Source organism: Pangasianodon hypophthalmus, chromosome 17 (genome assembly GCF_027358585.1).
Source record: "Pangasianodon hypophthalmus isolate fPanHyp1 chromosome 17, fPanHyp1.pri, whole genome shotgun sequence".
NCBI classification, from domain to species: domain Eukaryota; kingdom Metazoa; phylum Chordata; class Actinopteri; order Siluriformes; family Pangasiidae; genus Pangasianodon; species Pangasianodon hypophthalmus.
Genome location: NC_069726.1, coordinates 9,154,032 through 9,171,246, shown reverse-complemented (window position 1 = coordinate 9,171,246; position 17,215 = coordinate 9,154,032). Strand labels below are relative to the sequence as shown.

General features: G+C 42.2%; 1 protein-coding gene across 1 annotated transcript; it reads left to right on the top strand.

The window, feature by feature from the left end:
* The first annotated feature begins 337 nt into the window (after positions 1-337).
* On the top strand, positions 338-15,794 carry gabrr3a (gamma-aminobutyric acid type A receptor subunit rho3a). The gene is given in 11 exon segments (XM_034312804.2): positions 338-355; positions 896-920; positions 1,013-1,150; positions 1,681-1,794; positions 1,797-1,823; positions 3,348-3,408; positions 6,883-6,893; positions 9,934-10,024; positions 11,783-11,808; positions 15,525-15,673; positions 15,675-15,794. Coding segments are annotated over 11 exon segments (780 nt in total).
* The last annotated feature ends 1,421 nt before the right edge of the window (positions 15,795-17,215 follow it).

Below are 17,215 nucleotides of genomic sequence, written 5' to 3'. Positions count from 1 at the left end.
GTTCCTGGGATGCAGTGGTTAGTACCTACCAAAAGTGGTCCAAGAAAGGACAACCAGTGAATTGGGGGGGAACATGGGTGCCCGAGGCTCACTGATGCACAGGGGGAGCGAAGGCTAGCCTGTCTGGTCTGATCTCAAAGAAGAGCTATTGTAGCACAAATTGCTGAAAAAATTAATGCTGGCTATAATAGAAAGGTGCCAGTACACACAGTGCATCGCGGCTTGCTGCGTATGGGGCTGCGTAGCCACTGACTAGTCAGAGTGCCCATGCTGATCCTTTTCGCCACCAAATGCATCTACAAAGGGCATGTGTGCATCAGAAATGGACCTTGGAGCAATGGAAGAAAACGGCCTGGTCACGTTTCACAAATCATGTTTTCTTTTCCATCATATGGATGGCCAGGTGCGTGTGCATCGCTTACCTGGGGAAGAGATGGCACCAAGATGCACTATGGGAAGAAGGCAAGCCAGCAGAGGCAGCGTGTTGCTGTGGGCAATGTTCTGCTGGGAAACCTTGGGGTGGGGTGTGCTGCACAAACAAGTTTGATCCATGGAGACCGCACCTTGCAACTTACAGGACTTAAAGGATCTGCTGCTAAGGTCTTCATGCCAGATACCATAGCACACCTTCAGAGGTCTTGTGGAGTCCATGTCTCGAAGGGTCAGAGCTGTTTTCGTGGCACAAGTGGGACCTACACAATATTAGGCAGATGGTTTTAATGTTATGGCTGATCGGTGTATATCAGACTACTGATGGAATTAATCATATTATTGATAAGATTATTATGATTTTTTATATTTCTTAAACTCTACGGAATGCATGGTAGTGTTTAAGACATCAGATTCAGTCTAACCTGTTTGAAGTTCATCATACATTTAAATGTTGGCATGACAGAACTGTTCTCTGGAACTAGAGAGTTGTGAATACTGATGTTACATGTATCATATGGATCAGGTTAGCCTGGCAGGCAAAGCTATCCACTATTTTATCCCCCTCTGTGCTCTCTTGAAGATGCTTACAATGAAAATGACCTCATGCTCTACTGGTAGAATAGGAATGATTCATTAAGGACAAATGAGATTGTAGCCTCACAGATTTTTATTGAAGAATTCCACCCTTCCTATGGGCTAATTTTTTACAACAGTACTGGTATGTACTTCTCCATGTGCACTTTAACTGTTTTATTGCTCTGCATGTAGGAGTTGCTCTTTGGCACTGATTTCAAACTAAACACTCCCACTCAGATCCTAGAATAAGCATTGGAGTCTAACTAGAAAAAACTGGTCTCAGATCAGTTGGGAAAGAGCAACTGTAATTTATTATCCCTAATTGTATAGCCCTGGGGGAGATGTCTTAATTTTTTTTTCTATAAGACTGAGAAAGATAAATAACATAAGTATATAGCATATAGCAGTCAGGAATTTTACTGAAAAAATTACATATAAACATATGCCATAAGCTACACTCCTCCTTCTATTGTTTATCCATCCCACGTGTGCTTGCTTACTTTTTTTTTTTACTGTACTTTTTTCTATGTTCCTGGCTTTCTTAGTTTAATACTCTCCTGTTGTCTCCATTTCTAAAAAAAGACCATTTGCATACTGCACTTTTTCCAGCTTGATCCAAATGATAGCTGGTGTGCTGCTTTTCCTTCTAACATATTGTTTTCAGTCTCCCAGGCTGGTATAACAGACTCTGCATAAACTTCATCCTCAGGAGACACATCTTCTTGTTCATGCAGCAGACATACTTCCCCACCATGCTCATGGTCATGCTCTCCTGGGTCTCCTTCTGGGCGCCGTCCCTGCCCGAGTTTCTCTAGGTATCACATTCTGGGACACTGAAACATGTCTCTACAACAGAGTAATTTTGCACTTTATGTGGTTAAAGACACAAGCATAAAAGGATAGGCAAATGAAACATGAGGAGTTCTGATTGCCGAGTTTCGGGGCGGTGCTTTGGGACACAGAATATGACAAAAACTAGCACAAAGACAAACCTGATCACTGTGTTTTACTGTAAGCTCATTGATATCAGATTATCTCCCTTATTAAGCTGGAAAGGCATAATATGGTATTATATAACATATAACATATGGGGATATATAACAGACCAATATTAACAAATTAGACTGATTTGAGTGTGGGTGTCATATCAAACCTCTAGAATGCACCACGGCCTTCAAACATGGCCGACATGGACTACACTTCTAACTTCACAAGACATTGTCATGTTCACTCTCACCTGATTACTGACTGCTTGCACCTGAACTCAATTGCACACACACACACATACACACACACTATATATATATATATATATATATATATATATATATATATATATATATATATATATATATATATATATGTATGTAAACAAACAAGCCCACAATGTGAAGTATCATCCAGTGGTCTGTACCTGCCATGCCAAGAATTTGTTAACAGTTTAAGATTCTCTAGTTCATTATCTTATTTCCTGCTTTTTCAATTCTGGTTTTGCCCTGTTAACTCTGTTTGCTGATCACCTGACCTTCTGCCTGTTACTTGTTCATGTTTTTTGCCTGACAATTTGGATCTGTTTGCCTGTCTGTTTTTTTTTTTAATAAAACCATTACTTGCAACTGCAGCCATCCCCACCGCCTGACAGTGGGTTTGTGATTACAGATCTCATATTCAGAGGGACTTACGCATGATGTACAGTTGAATTTTTTCATGCCGAACAGGTATTTTAGTTGGATAACTAGCTAGCCAATCAGTTTATAGTGGAATTCTAACATTACATGTGACATGGATTGCATTTTTCATTGCTAAATCAACATACACTGATGTTCTGTTTATTGACTACTTCTTTGATAGTTTCAATTTTCAAGTGCAAAGCACAAGATTAACCAGCTCTGAGAGTACAGCTGACTCTTCCACTTTCTGTTGCTCTAGATGCTTCCAAATTTTTTTTTTACCAGAGACGTTTCCAAATCCCTATATTGTGGGGAGCCTGGTGCCTCTCCAAGGGGACTTGGGGCACAAGGCGGGGGAGACTGTGGACGGGGTGCCAACCCATCGTAGGGCACAATTGCACACACACTCATGCACCCATTCCCAAGATTACATATTGATGCTAATGATGATAAAGAGAAAATGTAATAACCTTTGAGCAGATGCAACCTTTTCAGTTTTATTTTTTCCCATACTTATGAACATTTTTAATGTTTATATGCATGCTCATAGTTCTACAAAACATAGTTATAAGAAATTTACTTTTTGTCAGTAAAGATCTATGGCATATGCTAAATGGTTTGAGTGCCATGTTCCTTAGTTATTCTATCTTTTTCTTGCTGTCTGTGCAGGTATCACCAATGTGTTGACCATGTCCACCATAATCACTGGTGTTTCAGCTTCTATGCCTCAGCTGACTTCAAAAGCCACTTCAAAAGCCATCACTTGTCAAAAACCACCAACCAATCCACTTCCAGCCACTGGAGTAGCATTATGTCTTTGGCCTTTTTTAGAATACGGTGCCTTGTTTATAGAAGGTCACTCAAGATACCAGTTGTCTGCTGAAATTAAGCAAGCCAGTACCCATTATATTTATGCATGTCACACTATAGCCATTGCTCCCACTGTTGTACTGTATCTTTTTTTTTTTTTAGTTTTTTTTTAAGTTAATATGATATTTTTTAAGTTTATCCACTTTAAGTTTATCCACTTAAGTACCTGAAGTTGAAACACTATACAGAATTTAAAATTTTAAAAGGTTACCACATTGTTTTCTTATATTAAGCATAGGTCATTCTAGGCCTTACATGGGGGGCTTCAGCACTCCATCTTCCCCCTCATACAAACTAAAATATTAAGACATACATTTCAAATTCAAGTAAATTCCACTGTCAGATAGAGACATATTACTATGTTCACCACAGCTGACTGTCACTGAACCTGACATGTAGCCTATTGTTTGAGTTTGGTGTGTAGTAGTGTGGGTTCTTTAGATGCAGAGTAACTAATCTTAAAATTTTAATGTCCATAAAATTATAATTTTTAAAAGTTGTGGACTTGGTGGCTCAGTGGTTTAGGCATTTAGCTACTACGGTTGTGAGTTCAAATCCCAGCATCACTAAACTGCCACTGTTGAGCCCTTGAGCAAGGCCCATAACCACTAGACTATTCAGTTATATCCTGTCTCAGTGTAAGCTGCTATCCAAATAAATAAAATGAAAAATGTACTTGAAACTTTGTCAAATTTCCCCACCATTTGTTCAATTAAATTTAATTCAATATTATTTATATAGCGCTTTTAACAATGGACATTGCCACAAAGCAGCTTTACAGAAATATGGTATAGATTTAAATTTATCTCTAATAAGCAAGCCAGAGGTGGTGGTGGCTAAGAAAAACTCCTGGAGACAATATGAGGAAGAAACCTTGAAAGTTTCTATACTACAGAGTCAAGCAGTGTTAAGAGTGTTGTAAGAAACTCTAACTTGAAGGCTGTGGGGCTTTGCAAGAAAAGCCTCTGTCCCCTGCTGTAGCCTACATTATTTTAGGTACCAACAAGAAGCCTGCACCTTTTGATTAAAGTTGGCATGGCAGATCATGAAAGACCAAAAATTGTTCATGTGCTGTGGTGCAAGACCATTTAGTACATTATAGGTCATTAGTATTATGTTATTAAATGCAATATTTTACTGGGAGCCGATACAGTGTGGATAGATAAGGACTCTGGCTGAATGGCTGCTGCATTCTGGACCTGGAGCTTGTTTATCTGCCTACTGGAACATCCAGATAGTGTCAGGTCCATGCATACCATGAACTCCACTTCCCAGAACACAGCACAGCCTACAGACATCACCATGGACTACAATCCCCAGCAACACACCCCACTGACACGTTCATATTCACCTGAGTTCTAATCCTGCATACCTGTTTCTAATCACACACATTATAAAAGGAACTTTCACTCACCAGATCTCTCAGTTTGTTCCACATCTGATGTTGCCAAGCCATTTGCCTGTGGTTATTGTTATTTGGGTTTTTGGATTATTGCCCATTTTTGGTTTGCCTAGTCCATGTTTTTTGCCAATTGCTTAAATGGGATACTGCGTTTGGGGGCAAGGGGGCGATTCTGCCGCCTCATATGAATGTTTAATGGAGCTGTTTTGCCATGTCTTTGACCATTCACCAGAAGGAAAGGAGGTAGGAGAGAGGCTACTGTCCATAGCTAAAGGTTCCCGTTCCGTGGCAGAATATGCCTTCAAATTCTGCACCATTGCTGTTCTGTTACCACTTAATATGTTAGAGGTCTTGTTTCTTCTCTTCAAGTGATCCCTTTATTTAGCCGTGTCCCCTTTAAGAATCTTCGGGTTCAGTAAGGTCCTATGTCATGTGACCATTAATTAGGAAGTAGTCAAGCATGGCACAGAGAGCAGTATGTGTAATGCATTTAAGATAATCCTGTGACATCTGCATACATCTTATGCCCTTTGTAGCATTGTGGGTATGTATTGATTGTTTTTAACAATATCTGCAATTGCAGATCAATATTTTGGGGACAGTGTTGCATTATTTATGTTATAAAATTACTGTTAAAAGTCTGTTATTTATCATCTACATTACTATAGTGCTAATGTAATGTTATGTCAATGCTGTACTGTTCCTAGAATCATTGAAAGTGAATACTACAAGTGCAGTTAATTTAGTGATTGGATAAGCGATTACAGATTAAAATGATACCATATATTTCATTCAGAAATGTTTATTAAATACATAAAAATAGTAACAGTAAAAACATTAATTCATAGTATTCGTGTTAATATATCTGTTCATGTTAAAAAGTTAGTGCTGATTACCCATTTGTATGTTTCAGTTTCACCTTTCCTTGCAATGTCAATAAACCTGTGGACAAGGAGTCAACTGTCTTCAGAGTCTTGATGTTAAGGAAGAGTTTATCTGGCTGTCAAGTTATATACAGAACATATACTGAGGACAGCACAATTGCCATGGGTAGCAGTTGGAACAATGCAGCTCTAAAAGCCATGTTTTGTCAGGGACTGAACCCAGAAGTGATCACCAAGACGGCGTGCCACGACGAAACTTTGTCTCCTGACTCTCTGATTGACCTCACTATACACCTGGATCATCTGCTGCACAGCTGGCAGCCCCGCCTGGAGGGGTGTTTCACCACGAGTGGAACTTCCTCCGGAGCCCATGCAAATAGGGAGCACCAAGCTCTCTGAGGAGGAGAGAGAGACGGCACCAAGAACACTGCTGCTTTTACTTCGTTAGCCATGATCATCAAGTAAGACAATGCCTACTTCACGCCAGACAGCCATGCCAGGTCCCTCCACAAGCGCTCCAATCTGGTGAGTCTGAGTCAGTCTATATCTCCCCAATCTCTTACACTACAAGTCATAATACAAAACTCAGGTACATTGTCTGGAGGAAAATCAGGGACGTCACTTCCTGTTTTCGAATTGTTTTGCCGGGAGTTTCTTGCCTGCATCGGCGTCTTAACTATACTGTTTCTTTCTTTTTTTAAATCAATAATATCACGCTATCGTTTTCATCTGTTGTATTTTTCACGTTCTCTTCTACCGTATTTTCATTTTTCTTTCTCTCGAAGTGCGCTTTTGTATTTTGTCAAGACAGCGAGCGGAGGCCATCCACACCGGATCCACGCTGTCTGCAATAATATCAACAAATCTTCGACTAAGGTGCGTTAAACAACATGTCTAACATTCAGCTTGTTCAGTGTGTTGAGTGCAGGATGTTTAGTCACTCTTCCTCCATCATTAGTATTAGCTTTATTTGTGATAAATGCATGTTAGTTAGCTCTCTGATGGAGAAGATTGCAGCATTAGAGGTGCGCATCCAGACTCTAGAGAGGGTTAGTGAGAGTGAAAGCAGTGTAGTTTCTGTAACGGAAAGTCTGGATGCCTTAGGCGGAGTTAGTAATCCCCCAACTCCGGCATTAGAGCCCTCACAGCGGGGCGAATGGGTGACGACTCGGCGGCATAATCGCAAAGCCAAAGCTAACGCTAAGGCTCGCCCACAGGAGCACCACTCCTCTCCGTTTCACGTGTCCAACAGGTTTGCTCTCCTCAGTGAAGCACCCGCTGAGAAACCTGAAAGAGCTCTGGTTATAGGTGACTCTATCTTGCGGCACGTGAAATTAGCTAGGCCTTTAGGGGCACCAGCAGCTTTAGTTAGGTGTATACCGGGAGCCAGGGTGCCAGACATAGCAGGTAATCTTAGGGTCTTAGGCAAGCACAGGTTCTCAAAGATAGTTATTCATGTAGGAGCTAATGATATACGCCTTCGTCAGTCTGAGGTTACTAAGAGTAACTTGGTAGAGGTGTGTAAATTAGCGAAGGCGATGTCCGATGCTGTAATATGCTCTGGCCCCATCCCAATGCGGCGTGGCGATGTGGCTTACAGCAGGTTATGATCGCTGAACTGCTGGATGTCCAGGTGGTGCTCCGAAAAAAAATGTGGGCTTTATAGATAATTGGAGCAGATTTGAGGGCAAGGCTGGCCTGTTAGGGTGGGACAGTGTCCATCCCACTCGGGAAGGTGCTGCTCTCATTTCTTGCAGCATAGCACATAGTCTCAGAACAGGCCTAGTTAATCGGTGACAATCCAGGGCCAAGGCCAGGGAGCAGACAAGCAGGCTAAACTGACTGTCTGCTAGCAGCACTGAGTCATCACTTAGGTTCCACCGTATTGAGACTGTGTCTGTTCCCCGAGCTAAACAAAATTCTAGACATACTCAGACAGTCTGTTTTAGTAACCTAATTAACATAAAATTAAACCAAACCAAATGCATAGCCAGCACCGTTGATCTGAAGCTAGGACTGTTGAATATTAGATCTCTTACGTCTAAAGCGCTTATTGTTAATGAAACCATTACTGATCAGGAGTTTGATGTACTGTGTTTAACAGAAACGTGGATTAAACCAAACGAGTTTGTAGCATTAAATGAAGCTAGTCCTTCCGGGTACAGTTACATACATCAGCCCCGTCTAACTGGCAGAGGAGGAGGCGTCGCAGTCATTTATAATGATAATCTAGCCGTCACACAAAAACCTAGTCATAAATTCAATGCATTTGAAGTTCTAAGAAGAAAAGAAAGCTCTTAGTGCTGCTAGATCAATGTATCTCTCCACCCTAATTGAAGATAACAGAAATAATCCTAGATTCTTATTTAATACTGTAGCAAAATTAACTAGGAATAAGACCACAATAGAAACACGCACACAATCATTATATAGCAGCGATGACTTCATGAATTTTTTCAGTGGTAAAATTGAAAATATCAGGCTAGAGATTCAGACTATTAATTTAAAACCAGACAGTTCTATAACTAACCCTGTAGATGATAATATGATAATATTAGATAAACAACTACAACGCTTTACTCCCCTTGAAGAGACTGAACTAATTTCACTAATTTCATCATCAAAATCATCAACCTGTATGCTAGATCCTTTACCTACTTGTTTCCTCAAACAGATAATTCCTGAAACAATCAAACCTCTTTTAAAGATAATCAATTCTTCCCTTAGCATTGGCTATGTACCTAAATCTTTTAAATTAGCAGTTATCAAGCCCCTGATTAAAAAACCTGACCTTGACCCCTGTCAGCTGTCTAACTATAGGCCAATATCAAACCTCCCCTTTATCTCCAAGGTCCTAGAAAAGGTTGTAGCACAGCAGCTATGCTCATACTTACATAGGAATAACATTCATGAAATGTATCAGTCAGGATTTAGGCCTCATCATAGCACAGAGACAGCACTGGTAAAAGTTGTAAATGACTTACTACTGGCCTCTGATCAGGGTTGTGTCTCCTTGCTGGTGCTGCTTAACCTTAGTGCAGCTTTTGATACCATTGATCATGCTATTCTCCTCAATAGACTAGAAAATGTAGTAGGCATTAAGGGAACAGCCCTTTCCTGGCTCAGGTCTTATTTGACTGATCGTTATCAGTTTGTAAACGTAAATGGTGACTTCTCTTCTCATGCTAAGGTAAAGTGTGGTGTCCTGCAAGGCTCTGTTTTAGGCCCACTGCTCTTTTCTCTATATATGCTACCTCTGGGCAAAATTATCCGTAAGCATGGTATTAGCTTCCACTGTTACGCTGATGACACACAGTTGTATGTTTCAGCAAAGCCGGATGACAGACACCAGATTAATAAAGTTGAGGAATGTGTAAAAGACATTAGAAACTGGATGCTTATTAACTTTCTCTTACTTAATTCTGACAAGACAGAAGTACTTGTACTAGGACCACATGCAGCTAGAAGTAAGCTTTCTGATTACATAATAACTCTGGATGACCTTTCTGTTTCATCATGTGTAGCAGTAAAAGACCTTGGTGTGATTATCGACTCTAGTCTTTCTTTTGAAGCTCATGTAGATAATATAACTAGGATTGCTTTCTTTCATCTCAGAAATATTGCTAAAATAAGAAATATATTGTCACTACATGATGCAGAAAAATTAGTTCATGCTTTTGTTACCTCTAAGTTGGATTATTGCAATGCCTTACTGTCTGGATGTTCCAGTAGATGCATAAACAAGCTCCAATTAGTCCAGAATGCAGCAGCGAGAGTCCTTACTAGAACCAGAAGATATGACCACATCACCCCTATCTTATCCACACTGCATTGGCTCCCAATCAAATTTCGTATTGATTATAAAATACTACTATTGACCTATAAAGCACTAAATGGTCTCGCGCCTCAGTACCTGTGCGAACTTTTGGTCTTTTATGATCCGTCACGCCTACTCAGATCAAAAGGTGCAGGCTATTTGTTGGTACCTCGAATAATGCGGGCTACAGCTGGGGGTAGAGCTTTCTCTTACAAAGCCCCACAGTTATGGAACAGCCTTCCACTTAGTGTTCGGGGCTCAGACACAGTCTCAGTGTTTAAGTCAAGGCTGAAAACATATTTGTTTAGTCAAGCCTTTTGTGAATAGTTTTCTTAGGTACAGGGGCAGGTCTGGAGGGTTTCACAGGCATAGAGTGTTGTGGTGAACTGGGATGTTTGGATGCTGTTGCCCCCCCCACTCTCACACGTTCACTCAGGTTTGTCGACGGTGGAGTGGCTGGCTGCCTTATGTCCCAGGGTGCACTCATGTCTGTGTTAGCTTCTGGCTCTCCCTTTTAGTTATGCTGTCATAGCTAGTCTTGCCGGAGTCCCTGCTTGCACTCTGCATGCAAAGTACATCGTGCTTAACCATTAGAGGACAAAAGCTCACCTAACAATCTCTTCCTTTCTCTCCATCTCTCTCTCTCCCTCACTCTCTGTCGAGCTACACATGCTACTTCTGAGATGCCAGTGATGCCAGTGATCCTGACCCCTTCTGCTCCTCCTTGCTGCCTGACCCATCCTGATGCCCTACTTCTGGTTGGAGTTCTCATCGGTTGAGATCGCTCGCTGCTGCTGGGGGTGGCCCCATATGGATTGCCTAAAGAACTGTTTGGATTGCTGGGGATGGCGCCACCTGGGGGCTGTGGAGATGGCATGGGGATCACATATTGGGAGCTGTACTGTAATGGCTTGGGACTGCGATTGCTGTAGTGGCTTTGGGGCTGCAGTTGCCATGAGCAGCTTTATACTCAGGACTCCATCAGTGGACAGTGGATAGATTTTAACCAGCCGGACTTCTTGCAAAAACTGTGATGAATTCATTGGTTGCGCAATTGCACTATTTGTCCATATAGTACACAATAGAAGGGATTTATTCATAATCTGTTGCACCCAGATGAGGATGGGTTCCCTTTTTGAGCCTGGTTCCTCTCAAGGTTTCTTCCTCATATCATCTCGGGGAGTTTTTCCTTGCCACCGTCGCCACTGGCTTGCTCATTAGGTATAAATTCACAGTGATAAATTCAAATATTTACAATATATTTTTGTGAATCCATTTATTTCTGTAAAGCTGCTTTGTGACAATGTCCATTGTTAAAAGCGCTATACAAATAAAATTGAATTGAATTGAATTGTCTGTTTTGACAGTGCTCATAGACTCCCATGTAAAATCCAGGCCATCGAAGGATGATCCATCAGAGGTGGCACCATCACTCACTGCACACTGCCCATCCTAGTTAAAGTCAGCACCTTCCACAAAGAACGGATATCTTTTCTGGTCACCATCACAGCCCAGAATCCACTGGTCTAGACATCATTGTCTCATCAACCTTCAGTTCTGCATCACCTCCACCTCATTGTCCCTACGACTGTGCCATCAAGCTGCTTCCTGGGACCACTCCTCCTCTCAACCGGGTATACCTCCGTCTCACTCGGCCATGGAGGAGTACATCCAGGAGGCACTCCAACAGGGGTACAACTGACACTCTACATCACCTGCTTCAGTGGGCTTCTTCTTTGTGGAAAAGAAAGGGGGCAGACTTCAACCCTGAATTGATTACTAGCGGCTTAACCAGGCAAACGTTAAGTACTGTTATCCACTGCCACTAGTCCCAGCAGCTCTCGAACAGCTCAGACCTTCCCGTATTTTCACCACCTGGATCTCCACAGCACCTACAACCTGGTACGCATCAGGGAGGGGGACGACCACAGGCCACTATGAGTACTTGGTGATGGCATATGGGCTCTCTAGGGCCCACTCTGTCTTCCAGTGTCTAATTAATGATGTTCATCAAGACACGCTGGGGAGATACATGATTGCGTACATTGACAACATCCTGATTTATTCTCACTCTCTGGAGATCCACTTGCACCATGTTATACTCGTCCTCTGACGCCTCCCACAACATCAGCTCTATGTCAAAGGTGAGAAATGTGAATTTCACAGGCACAAGATCTCATTTCTGGTGTATGTCATTAACTCTAATGGACCATGCCAAGGTAACTGTGGTAACTAACTGGCTGACACCTAGAACAATAAAGAACAGTGATTTCTAGCCTTTGCCAATTTTTATAGAGACTTCATGTGGGGTTTCAGTTCAATAGCCCACCCTTTGCCATCATTGCTCAAGAAAGGAGCCAAGCAACTGGCCTGGAACACCTCAGCAGAGAAAGCCCTCCTGCAGCTCAAGACTGCAATTACCACTACTCCCATCCTCAAACACCCAGATCCTTCTAAAGCATTTGTCATGGAGGTAGATGCGTCCAAAATGGCGGTTAGAGCAGTCTTGTCTCAATGATTCTGTGGGAGGCCCAAGTTACACCCAGTGGCCTTTTTCTCAAGAAAATAGTCCCCCGCAGAGAGAAATACGACATTGGTACTCATGAGCTGCTGGCCGTCAAACTAGCACTGGAAGAATTATGTCACTGGCTGAAGGGAACTGAGCACCCATTCATTATCTTTACCATCCATAAGAACACAGAGTACCTCAGAACAGCTAAAAACCTAACCCCTCGCCAAGCACATTGGTTGGTCTTCTTTGCCAGGTTTGATTTCACCCTCTCCTATTGTCCTGGCTCCAAAAACACTAAAGCTGATGCACTTTCATGTACACTACTGTACTGAGAGAAAGCAGTGCTCATGCCACCAGCGTGTTTTGTGCGTGCCATGGACTATGTGTTTTGTGGGTGCTGTGGACTATAGAAGTAAACTTTCTGATTATGTAGTAGGGGTTCATAGGCATAGAAAGTTCTTTTACAAGTTCACTGTTGATGGTGGAGTGGCTGGTGTCTTTATGTCCCAGGCTGTGCTCATGCCTATGATACCTTCTGGCTCACCCTTTTAGCCATAGCTCTCTCTGTCGCACTTGACGAGATGCTAGTGATCCTGACTCTAATTGCCCTCTGGTCCTGCTTTATGCATATACTGATCTTGATACTCTACTTTTGCTCATTCTCCACCTGAGGATCACTCACTGCTGCTGAGGACAGTCCTACATGGATAGTCTACAGATTGCTGTGAGATTGCGGTTTATGGGACCACACTGATGGTTTTGGACAGTCTCACTTGGATAGCCGAAAGATTCGCACTTACTGAAAACAATTTATGCTTGAGTCTCATTCATTATTCAGTGGATAACTTCACTTTGTTACTATACATTTAAAGTTAAAAACACTAATGAAACCAAAATGCTTATACTGAAGGTGCTTTCAAAAGCACTGTTTGAGTTTAGTGTATACAGTTGTGGCTGAGTAATGATTCATAATCCCACTATCCAATGTCATCCAGAAGAGGATGGGTTTCTTTTTGTCTGGTTCCTATCAAAGTTTCTTCCTCATGTCATCTCATGGAATTTTTCCCTTGCCACCATCACCTCTGGCTTGCTCATTAGGGATCTAAATCTAAATCCATATCCTGATTTCTGTAAAGCTTCCTTGTTAAAAGTGCTGTACAAATAAAATTGAAGTTGAAATGAAGGCTGCATTAGATCACTGGGGCTGCTAAGGAAGATGAGGGCAGATGCTGTCATGCCTTGCACTGGTGGCTGGTTTTACATTCATCTATGCATGGTATAGATCTGGAAGAAAAAACATGTCTGTAATGTGTTTTATTTTACAGTTCCCTAGATCCTCCAAAAGTAGGCTAGCCAAAGTTCACTGATAGCTAGCGCAAATAGTGACAAGGTGACAAGTCAATACCTGTGACAGCCGTGGAAGCAGTCAAAAGGCGAGTTTTTAGGTGCCTCAGAATCCCACCAAGCTCCATGTCAGTAGGACTATACATCAGGTCTGGACAGTTACAGCTACCCCTATCATCAACAGTGGAAGAGTTCAAGCTGACAAATTGCAGAGCTGTGATGATGTACAGAGACTCTAATGATGAAAAGATCAGAGGTGCATGTGTCACCACAAGATCAGGATGCAAGTGGGCAGCTGACACAGCAGTGGCACAGACAGAAAGCATGCTGAAGTTGAGGGACATCATTGGGAACCCATGCATGGAGAGACAAGGACTTGGAACTACCCACTTCCAGCAGTGGGGGGAAGCAGATCCAATGTAGAGAAGAGATATCTCCGAGGTTCGGCACTTGGAAGAGGATAGGCATAGGTCCAGGGCCATGGAACATGGAGTTCAGGGAGCTTGGACAAAGTGGGAACTGCCCAAGTGGAAGATCACGTAGTCTGAACTCTGGAGATTGGAGCCCTTTCGCATCTCTTTCCTGCTCTGATCAGTGTACGATACTCTTCCAACACCAGCAAACTTGCACAAATGGGGAATGAGGGAGGACCCAATGTGCAAGCTATGTGGTGGGAGAGGCACGTTGGCACACATACTGGCAGGGTGTAAGGCTGCACTTAGCCAGATACAGATGGTGTCATGACCTTGGTCCTCAGAGTGCTGAGCAGGACCAAGGTCATTGGAGCAGGAGAGATGGAAAAAGCACCAGACTCGCGTGAAACCTGCATCATCTATTCAGTTCAGGGAGGGGGAGAAGCTATCATCCTCCAAGAAAATCAAGAAGAGCCTCCTGCAGGCAGCACAATCGTGGGAGATGAAGGTGGACCTGGGAAGGAAACTACAGTTGCCCCAGGTCATCCAAACATCCCTGAGGCCTGATATGGTCTGAGAAGGTAAGGAGGATCATCCTGATTGAACTGATGGTCCCATGGGAAGACAAAGAGGCCTCACAGAGGAAAGCCGCCAAGTACCAGGACCTGTTCCAACAATGCAGGGTTGTGGATTGTGCAGGGCTGGCTATTTCCAAATAACTTTGGCTGTAGGAGGTTCCCTGCACAATCCATGTGGAAGATGCTCACAGCCCTGGGAGTAGTAGGAAGGGAGATGAAGGTTGCTGTGTGTAGGTTGGGGGAGGCAACAGAAAGAGCCTCTTGTTGGCTCTGGAATAGGCAGAAGGATTTGAGCTAGAAGCCAGAAGAAGATGGGGAGTGACTGGCCATGACTGCAGACCCACCAACTGGAGAGCATTGTGGTTTAGGGTCGAAACGTCCAATGAAAGTTGGATGCCACCTGATGACATCATCTCCTGGCAAAAAGCTACAGTCATAAGCTACTGAAGCGACTGAGGTGTTTAGCATCTAGATGCATTCAATAGTAGGCTATTATAGGAATTTTGTTGTAACTACTTGCTATGGGGCAAACCTGCCTGGCTTGGCTAGGATACTTTGGCAATCGTTTGCATTCAGCTGCAAAGGTATTTCAATTTCCTCTTTTTTCACCCATCATAAAATCTTATTGAGTCATCCTGAATCTAGAATCACCCTTGTTAACACACTGAAAAACACTTTCTGTTTTCATATTTCATTAAAACTGTGCTTACAATCCTGTGATGGCTTGAACATCTTTCTATTTTAATCAATTTATCTGCAGAAAAGGATCCATCTAGCACCCTAGAGGGTTCTTTGGTTTGGTGAATCCTTAAAGGTTTTATGTGGTACCCTACCTTCAGGGGTTTCCCTTTAAGAGGGAACTACCTTTCAAAGAGTGATGACAGTATGGGCTTCATAGAAAGTGGTTTTAACATTTTTTTCCCTGATTACTGCAAACAAAGTCACAAAATGCATCTTTTTTTCTGATGTTAGTTCACAACACACCAAAGAAATCCACAATATGTGTTATGTTGTCTGTCTTATAACAGCTGCCAGTGTCTTCTGATACAAGGCAGGCTATGGCATATGATGGCTGTTTCCATGACAACGAGATTGACCTATCACCTTTTCCTGAGCTCCCGACTACACTCAGCTCAGAATAGGCAATGTTGCCCATGGACACACCTGTAGAGGCTAGAGGCACCTATTGAGGGCATAAGGCTCTGGAGCAAGCAATCATTTCGGCACAACATCAGTTTTATAATAAGCAATGTTCCCTCTTACCTATCTGCTTTTTGGCTTTTTTTTTTTGGCTAACTATTGGTCCTTGTATTTCCTAGTGGAAAAATAATATACTTAAATGTATTGGCCATGCACTATAAATTGGTATACTTAAAGTCTGCTAAATTGGAACAACTAATTTTGTACTTTAGTTGTCCAAAAGCAGTGCTGTGGTTCAACTAAAGATGTGTTAGGTATACTTGGTTGTGCTAAAATGGAACTATTCCAAGCATACTTAAGTATACTTTAAATGTCTACCCTTGTATTTAATTGTTTTCCATATACAGAATTGACTTAATGTGAACTTTGAATGTATTTTGGTGTCATTACAATTGCAATGTAATTACACTCTAAGAGCGTTGAATATACATTAATGTTATACTGATAAACTGAGATCATACTATCTTTTTTACTAATAGTGACATTAAAATACATTTTTGGCTTAATAAAATTTATTTAAATATCACTTTGAGAGCTGCACTAGGTATGCGCATACTCCAAATTACTTGCAATGACATAGAAAGTATCTTGAACTCAAGTTTCTATTATGTTTTAGGTATGATTGAAATAAATGTCTTGCATATTGCAATGGCATACCATTTACACTTGAAGTGTGCTAACTGCATCATTGTTGTGTGCTCATACAGTGAGAGTAAAAAGTATTTGATCCCTTGCTGATTTTGTTGGTTTGCCCACTAATAAAGAGATGATCATTCTATACTTTTAATGGTAGATGTATTCTAACATGGAGAGACAGAATATCAAAACGAAAATCCAGAAAATAACTTTAAAGAATATATTTTAATTGATTTGTATTTCATTGAGGGAAATAAGTATTTGATCCCTCTAGCCAAAAGCACTTAATACTTGGTGGCACAGCCTTTGTTTCAAAGCACAGCGGACAGACGTTTGTTGTAGTTAACCACAAGGTTAGCACACATATCAGGGGGAATTTTGGCCCACTCTTCTTTGCAGATCCTCTCTAAATCATTAAGGTTGGTGGGCTGTCGCTTGGCAACTCGGACCTTCAGCTCCCTCCATAGATTTTCGATTGGATTGAGGTCCGGAGACTGGCTGGGCCACTCCATGACCTTAATGTGGTTCTTCTTGAGCCACTCCTTTGTTGCCTTTGCTGTATGCTTCGGGTCGTTGTCATGTTGGAAGACCCAACCACGGCCCATTTTCAACTTCCTGGCAGAGGGGAGGAGGTTGTCCCTCAGGACTGCACGGTACATGGCTCCATCCATCTTCCCACTGATGCGGTGAAGTAGCCCTGTGCCCTTGGCAGAGAAACACCCCCAAAACATAATGCTTCCACCTCCATGCTTGACGGTGGGCACAGTGTTCCTGGGGTCATAGGCAGCATTTTTCTTCCTCCACACATGACGAGTAGAGTTTAGGCCAAATAGTTCAATTTTGGTCTCGTCTGACCACAGAACCTTCTCCCAATCACTTTG